At 40.3% G+C, this 8,938-nt stretch overlaps 1 protein-coding gene across 1 annotated transcript; it reads left to right on the plus strand.

Annotated features, from left to right (window-relative positions):
• The first annotated feature begins 7,331 nt into the window (after positions 1-7,331).
• On the plus strand, positions 7,332-8,450 carry LOC147884209 (endochitinase 4-like). Its single transcript, XM_087398512.1, has 3 exons — positions 7,332-7,636; positions 7,747-7,861; positions 7,957-8,450. Exons 1-3 carry the CDS (start codon positions 7,357-7,359, stop codon positions 8,243-8,245), a joined length of 684 nt encoding a protein of 227 aa, XP_087254638.1. The 5' UTR covers positions 7,332-7,356; the 3' UTR covers positions 8,246-8,450.
• The last annotated feature ends 488 nt before the right edge of the window (positions 8,451-8,938 follow it).

The raw sequence follows: 8,938 nt of genomic DNA on the forward strand, positions 1-8,938 counted from the left end.
TCATGTCAATGAAAAACGTCAAGGAAAAATATTTAAAATAATTAAATTAACAAATAACTTAGATATAGCTAGAATTTCTAATATAGGATTATTTCAAATTCTTGCATGTTGGTGTAAAAGTATAGATTGAAAAAACAATATTTGTATGTGAATATGATAGAGCCACAAAGTGAACTTTTGATTTGGGAAGGAAAAACGTCAAGGAAAAATATTAAAAATAATTAAATTAACAAATAACTTAGATATAGCTAGAATTTCTAATATAGGATTATTTCAAATTCTTGCATGTTGGTGCAAAAGTATAGATTGAAAAAACAATATTTTTATGTGAATATGACAGTGCCACAAAGTGAACTTTTGATTTGGGAAGAAACTTTTTAGAAAGTAAAATTTTGATTTGGAAAGGATATTTTCATAAAGTAAAGTTTTCATTTGGGAAGGATTTTTGGGCTTCGTCCAAAAACAACACAAAAAGTCCAAAATTAATGAAATAGGTGTTGACTTATATGCCCATAGTAACTCCTCCTTTTGCTTGGGGTCCTCTTCATCCTGGCATTTGCACTCTACATTACTTCGTGCCTCCATCATGTCCTGCCAAAAGAAACCTGCATCATGAGCTTTGACAAGTACCATAAAGGAGCAAGAAAAACAATAGCCAGGGAAATTAATATTCTCCGTCTTTGCCAACTCCAAGTAATACACCCACCACCAAATCATGTCCTCCTTGTAGCTATTTTCCTCCTTCTTCTTTGGGTCTGTTTTTTAGAGGAGGTCATCCAACATCGTTTTTAAATAGAACAAAAGAATTCCAAAGTCTTTGGGTATGCCATAGATTCATAGTAGGTGGATCAGTGTATAGAGTTTTGGGGCTAGATTTCATAATGGGCTCTTAGTTATGTTTGCATTTGCACTTAAATAGGGAGAGAGTTCAATGAGCTCGACCTTCTCATTCTTCAATCTCACATTAGTTATCTAATCAAAACCTTTTGTCTCACATTAGTTCTTATAATCGAAACCTTTCGTCTCACATTAGTTGTCTAATCAAAATCTTTCAGCCTCACATTAGTTGTATAATCGAAATCTTTTGTCTCACATTAGTTGTCTTATCAAAATCTTTCATCGGTCCTTGGCGCGTTAAAGGACACTATCTAGTCACATAGCTGAGAAAACATTGCCCAAGTAAACTTTGGAGAAGATTAACAATTCAATAGATTACACACATATTACATAGATTACATCTCAAACACTCCTTTCCTTCATATTACATCTCAAGACTCCTTTCCTTTAGGGGGATGGTTCCACATTGCTTTGAGTAGGTCACCTTTTCGAGCTCGCTGATTGTAGGCTCATCTCTCCTTGCTCCTTTCCAAAAGGGGCCTCGTTCCTTCCTTTAGGGGCCCACAGCCCCTCCCTTCATGTCGCTTCCTCTTTCCTTGATTTAAACTTTCTGGTTGTAGGGTCGGCCCTTGTTGCTCCTTTCCTAAAGCGGGCTGTTTCCTCCCTGCAAGCTTCTTTTCCTCGTAGTCAGAATCGGTCTCGGCATTTGTCAATTTAAGCTCCTTGTCTTTTGCATTTTTTTCCCAAATGCAAATTGAGCTGCAACATATACTTTCTCGTCGTAGATAGCTGTAGCAGGCATGCACATTTGATCTATCCATGACCTGGGAAATGGCAAATGGCATTCTCTATAGCTAGATGTTGCATGCACAAACACCCCAAAGCAAAAAACATGCACAAGGTGGTAGCACGCATGCCATTGGATCATGGTCATCTATGGTGGGGGTATGGTAGACCATGCATTTCAGACCCTGTTGCATAGTAGGATAGGCATCTGAATTAACTATTGCGGCCGTCAATACCATGGTCTTGCTCTGTACATGACAAAGTTGCATCTTGATTCCTTTCTCCCTCATCCTAAGGCTATGGATGTTCTCCTTTATCTCCTCCACTCTTTGCTCGCTCTATGCAACAACTTCATTTGAATCCCTCAACATTTTTTGAAGCTGCTTAAATTGCTCAAAAATATCAACATGGGCTGTTTCCAAGACTTCACTCTAGTTTGGAAATCTCTCAGGATGATGTACTGCTTTTCAAAACTATCAAAAGCCATGGCAAGCTTGTGCACAACCCTATCTTGTTGCAGGGTCTTGTAGCTTACTCTTTGAACTTCTAATAGTGTTTTAAAGAATTAACCCTCATCATGGCTACTACAACTTGCTCCACCTTGGCTGCTCTCTGCATCCTTCCTGGCTTGGAGAGTTGCCTCATTGTCTTCTCTACCATGGCTACTCTGTCCCCCATCCTTCCTGGAGTTGAAGCTCTCTCAGAATTCCTGCATCACCTTTCTGGTTTCTACATTCTCCCTTTCCAGCTCCTCCATCATCTGGTCTTTTTCAATGTTCAATTCCTTCTGCACATTGCTAGTTCCTTGTCCGCAATGTCCCCATCACTGCTTACTTCTTCAAGCCTATCTTTGAGTTTCTTGATGCACTTCTCTGCTTCTTCTCTTCTATGCCTTGCCATATTGACCATTTTTGCAGTGGGATCATCTTGCTCTTGTGCCTGCAATGCCCTCGCTTATGCCTCCTCTACCTTGGCTTCTATAACTTCCCTGAGAATTTTCTCAAGTTGCACTGGCTTTGCTACATTGATGGATTTCTCTTGTAGAAAAGTCACCTTCTGAGACATCTTCTTATCGTATTGTTCAAAAATCCCTTTGATGGTAGATGCCATCAGGTGCATTGCAACTCCAGCAGACTGAGATGACAATTGGGATTTGCCATCCATGCAATTCTTTAGGTTGGTTATCACGCTCTTGGAGATATCCCTCAAGAGAAAGATACATCATGTCCTTTCAGTTGCTCTACTGCTGCTTGAACCTACTAGAACTTCATGGTTCCTCTCATATCAAAAAACAAGTGAATGGTCTTCTTTGCACATCTTGGAGGTATGTTGGCAAGCTAGAGAGCCACGATCTTTACTAATCTGAGCGTTGGGGTATATATCTAGAATATCCTGTCTCTTCCACTGCTTCTCGAGGAAGTGTGCTTGCAAATTCCCTCCAGGAATGCCTAGCACATTTTTAATCACACTTTCAATGATGGTAATCTTTTAACCTTGACAGACTAGTTGCCCCTCCTTCATGCTCACCTCCTGTACCAACCTGGTGAAGTTTTTGAGAGCATCCAAATTGGGCTTTTGAAGAGCGAGAGAAGAGCTCCCATATGTCACGATTTCAGGACAGGGGAGGAGAGGTTCTCACACTGTGCTGCAGAGGGGGAGGAAAGATTGTGTGAGGAGCTCCCAGACTATGCAGGGTCCATTAAAAAGAGGGGATAGAAGTTGCAGGAAGAGTGCAAGGGAGATAGAAATGGTCAAGAGGGATAGAAGATGAAACAATGAAGGAAATGGAATAGTGGAGGCTTGATGAAGGAAATGGAATAATAAAGGCTTGAGTTTGCAATCTGAGTACAAGGGAGAAATAAATGGTCGAGAGGGATATATGACAAAATAGTTAAGGGAATGGAATAGTAGAGGCTTAAGTTTGTAGCCCGACTACACTATCAAAGTGAGAGCCACCACTGTGGTTGGCCCGAATTTTGATTAATTCAAGAAGGCAGTACTACCTTGAATGGGAATGCGTGATTAGAGGTGGTGACATCTAAGAATGATCACTACGAGTGTAGTAAAAATTATGAGTCTCACCAAGCCTTGTAATGAGTGATTAGAGGTGTTTAGGCTTCATGAATTACTTTTGTGGAAATTATTGCCTGGTGGTGGTGGCTCTCATCAGCCACGTCTGTCGTGGCTAAGATTCAACCGAGATGGCAGTTAATTATCAGCCACCGTTGTGGCCTGCTCAACTAGCATTGGGTGTTTGCTTCATGATTACTAGCCCATTTGGGGTGGCACCTAAGATTCCACCGTGGTAGCTAGCAATTCATATGGATGGAACCCCGGGCTCCAGCCACCACAGTGGCTCAAACTTTATAATAAATAAGATCCGTGGCATTTCGCATTTTACTACGTTGCTCTCATCTGCCCCTACTCTGTTGCTTTGCTCCACACCCCTCCTCCAGCTCTTTTTCGCCCCTGCACTACTTTGGTCCACACTCCTCAAACTCTCGTCCCTCATCTGGTCCTTGCTCATCTTCTCACCCACTCAACTTTACCATGCCTACTACCCCCCCCCCTTGATGCACTGTGATCCCAATGTTATTTGCCTTCTCATATAAGGTGATTGTGTTGCACTCACCTGGAGTGGAAATGCTCACACTTGTGGAGACCCTTCATTCCCACAGTCGATTCCCTCCATATCTGCATGTCACCGCCTTAGATGACATGCTCACCTCTGGCCTCTTTAGGGTTGTGCTATATGGGTTCCCCCTAAATGTCGGTGTAGTATTTTCATGGTAGATTACTCTCAACTTGTTGGGGGGGTCGTAATCTGAGTCTTGGCAATGTGCATGGTCTTCGACCTCTCCATCGTCTCCCTAAAAAATTTTAATGCAATGAGCTAGGTTGGCGGACATACTGAGTTGTAAAAATTCCCTCTTGCTTAGACGAGGCTCATAACCACTCAGCAATGGCTGGATGTAATCTTTTGGCCTCTAAGGCTCTCAGTGATCTTTTGGCTCACTGGATGTAATGTTTTGGTCTCTAAGGCTCTTAGCGATTGCTGAGTTTTTATTACATTTATGTAATCTCTTTTTGTTCAATTTGAGGCTCTCAGTATGCACTATTGTCAACTTTTATATTTGAATGGTTATGGTCGCTAGATGTAATCTTTTGGCCTTTAAGGCTCTCAGCAATTGCCAAGTTTTTATAAATATAAGATCCTCTATTCAATTTTTACTCAGTATAAGTTGTTAATTTTTATATAACCTCTTATTGGATGTAGATGTACATTGTAATCTCTTTTGCTCAATTTTCACTCGATGAATTATAGTTGATTATCTAGATGGCACCATCAGGCCACCAGTCACTGCAGTGGCTCCGAATACTTTTTCCCTCATTTACATTTACTATAAAACAAGGACTAAAATATCAGTAAAGTAGGACTACAATTTCCTTGTTTTAGGACCAAAATAGCACTGAAATAGCTCCAACGACCCACCATTGTGGTTGCATGGAGATACATTTAGAAAAATATAATCAAACTTTCAGAAAATGCAATTCACGATATGGCCCTTGAGGGGTCCCCTCTAGGGGCAAGGGCCATATCGACATGCATTATATAATATTTAGGATGCCATTGGACAGATATGGCATGTTAATGGGGATCCCTCAAGGGCCATATCGTCAATTGCATTTTGCTTGGTTGCACATGAAAATACATTTTCCTTGGTACAAAAATATATAACTCCAAGAACCATCCCAATGACAGTCATAGATCTCCTTCTGTTTGCCAGCGCGGTGGTCAGGTTAGAGACTACACTACGTAAAGCAATGCAGAGAAGCACGATGTAGTGCAGAGCTACCATGTGTTGAGCTCTGTGGTGTTCAAAATAAATAGATTGCATCTCATTATTATGCCAATGCGATAGCATGACATCATCGAGAAAATTTATGACGAGAGCGTGGGTTTGCAAAAAATTCAAAATTTCACCCAGGAATGCATCGCGTCGAAATAATAATAATAATAATAATGGAGATGGACAAGATGGTTGGTTGGTTTGAAAAATAAAAAGAAATATAACAAGGAGCCGATGAAGAGGTCCATGACTAAAACAAGGAAAAGACTAGATGAAAATGGAGATAGGTTAGATTGAGTCCTTCTATTAGTCAAGATCTCTTTAGAAGATAGTGACTCGTGTGGTTGAAAACTATGTGGAAAAAGAGAATGGTAATGAACACACCTATCTCCGTTTTTATCTTTTTTTTTTCTTGTTTCTAGCATGAGCCTCTTTCTACATACCTTCCTTCTTCTATTATTCAAGGTCTCTCTATATTCTTTTTCAAATCAATCACCATCTCTTTTATTATTATTATAATGTCCAACCAATCTTTGCACCTATCTCTACTATTGCTAGTATCATGCCGTGCTCTTCTTCAAGAACCTACTTTTATACTCCTTGTATGTGGTGATTGATGAAGACAAAAATGAAAAAGAACATGGTGGTTGGTTTGGTAATTGAATATGTTGGGAAGAAGAGTACTAGTCATGAGAGAATACTACTCATAAGCCTCCTTCTTTGTACCTTCTTCCTTCTATTATTCAAGATCTCACTATGTTTTCAAACCAATGACCAATTTTATTATTATAGTTCTCAGCTCCAATCCATCTTCATCTGTATCTCTGCTGTTGCCATTATTATGCACGTGTTCTTCTTCAACAACCTACTTTTATGTGGTGATTCATGAAGACAAAAAACGAAACAAAAGATGGTGATGGGTTTGGTCAAATATGTTAGGAAAAAGAAAAACAATGAACACACTTATCTTCAAATATGCACCTTCTTTTTTCTCTTATTCATGGTCGAAGCTTTCAAACGTGTCACCAACTTCTCTCTAATCCTTGTTCTCGATGCCCATCTACATCTCCATCTCTATTATTATCATCATTGTACACATAGCATTCTTCATCAATCTACTTTCACACCCATGGTGTAGGCTATTATATGTGGCAAAGGCATGGACGTAGGGTTGATTTATTGTTGCAATGTACTTGGCATGGCCACTTGACGCTTCTTAAGGATCGAATATGAACTTTAGCAAATGACTATTTTTTAAATAGGACAACTTCATGACGTCTAGCCCTGCTCTTGCTAATTTTAAAAAATGTTGAACTTTCTCATTAGGAACTCGTCTTTTAAAAGGATATTTTGTATGCAACCTTTCTAATAGAGACTTACAAAGGCTATGAAAGCTTCAAATTTGAGGTATCACCTTTCGTAGGGAGTGTTTAGATCGATAGGCTGGGGAAATATGATGATTGGAAACTAGGAGTTTCTGCCGTGGATCAAAAATCAAAGTGCGACGAATGATAACAGATTCAAAGAGCGACGAATGGTAACGAGTGATCATGCATTACACTTTGTCTTCCATTTTGATTAGGCTACGGCGCTCAAGTGCGTTCTGCCATCTGCAACGATACTAAACAGTCAAACGCTCCTTTAAACACCGAAGCCTTTGTCTGCTAACGTGTGAGATCTATCGGTAGGGGCTTTTTGCCACCGTAGTCTGCACGATACCAACTCGTCAAACGCTGCTTTGAACAATGAACACCAAAGTCTGTCTGTCGGTTGTGGCTTCCGCCACCGTTGCGTGACGACGTCAAAATTCCGTCTCTATAAATTAGAGAAATTTCTCCCAAGTTTGTCACGATACTTTCAATCTGCCGTGGCCTTTAGTACTATGGCAGCCCAACGTACTCTCCTCGTTCTAGTTTTTGCCTTGATCCTCTCATCCCACCGCGCTTTCGCTCAAGTCTCCTCCATTATCACTAATGACATTTTCAACCAGTTTTTGCCTTCTATAGGCGCCAGCGGTTGTGAGAGCAGCGGATTTTATACATACGATTCCTTTACCCAAGCAGCTGCAAACTTCAATGGCTTCGGTACTTCGTCCGGGGATAACACCGTAAACGCGCGGGAGCTGGCGGCTTTCTTTGCTAATGTGGCGCACGAAACAGGCGGTACGGAATCAGCACTTGGGTGCGCTAAATTCACAGCACCTTTAAGCTTAATTTCTTGATGTTTTCATGCAACATCTTATTAAGGCTTACATCTCGTGTTCTGCGGGCAGAGGGATGCTATATCAACGAGCAAAACCCACCTCAAAATTATTGCGACACGACTAGCTCATACGGCTGCGCCCAAGGCCAGAGTTACTTTGGACGCGGACCCTTACAGCTTTCGTGGTAACAATTCGACCCTCCCACTAAATAATATACTATACGATCGCTTAAGAAATTCCCCATTGAATTAAAGCTCACTGCAACGCAAACTGTGGCAGGAATTACAATTACGGGGCAGCCGGGGCTTACCTCAATTTTGATGGGATAAACAATCCCGGTATTGTTGGCAGCGATTCCCTCATCTCCTTTGAAACAGCCGTGTGGTTCTGGATGGTAGATAGCTCCTGCCACAATGACATAGTGAACAACGAAGATTTCGGTGCCACTATCAGGGATATCAATTCGAGTGAATGCGGAGGCAGCAGTGAAGCACAAGATAGAATCACTCTGTACCAGCAGTACTGCTCCGTTCTCGGGGTGGATCCTGGGAGTAGCCTCAATTGCTAGGCGCTACAGTATTCAACAAGAATTTAGCGACAAGTCGTGAGAGACATGGAATAAAGCTTGATGTGGGAAAAGTATTGCTCTTATATGTATTAACATATTCAACGCACATCAAAGCCGGGCGTATGTATCTAATTGATGATACTTCCATATGACTTCCCCATGGCTTCAAACAAGGAAGTTAAGTTTGAAATACAAAGTTTAGATACATATCTCTCAAGATATTTAATGGTGGCTTAACCTATTTAACTTCAATTAAAGAAAAGAAAGAATAGTACATCCAAATGCAATACAAGTCATACATGGTGAATTCCACTTAGAATACTATTTAAGTACCAAAAAATTTAATGAGAATAAAGAAGATGATCTGAATGAAGGAGATAGTCTCACTTTAGATTGTGAGACAACCTATTTTATACCAAAACAAAGCAAATTAAATGTTCTCATATCTGAGACTCAACAATTATGGGATATGTATGGTCTAATTATTGGAACAAGAAAAAATGGTGCATTGTAAAAGAAAGAAAGAAGCTTTTCGTGAAATAATACCTACCAAAATAGTGTAGAACTTAACTTCAATTGTTAAATAGTTTTGGAGTTGGGTTTTATTTAAAAATTAGGAACATGTGCATTTTTATGTGCACCTCATCTTAGACCAAATCTACCTTAATCAATTACTTGTGATGATGCACACAC

Source organism: Dipteris shenzhenensis, chromosome 27 (assembly GCF_047967505.1).
Source record: "Dipteris shenzhenensis isolate YYH24624 ecotype China chromosome 27, Dip_SZ_1.0, whole genome shotgun sequence".
NCBI classification, from domain to species: domain Eukaryota; kingdom Viridiplantae; phylum Streptophyta; class Polypodiopsida; order Gleicheniales; family Dipteridaceae; genus Dipteris; species Dipteris shenzhenensis.

Bases quoted from the DNA above. Each gene is read 5' to 3' on its own strand.
- LOC147884209 (XM_087398512.1), top strand. From the start codon at position 7,357: ATGGCAGCCCAACGTACTCTCCTCGTTCTAGTTTTTGCCTTGATCCTC. The intron at 7,637-7,746 runs GTACGGAATCAG...TTCTGCGGGCAG, and splicing joins TGTGGCGCACGAAACAGGCG to AGGGATGCTATATCAACGAG. The intron at 7,862-7,956 runs GTAACAATTCGA...AAACTGTGGCAG, and splicing joins GGACCCTTACAGCTTTCGTG to GAATTACAATTACGGGGCAG.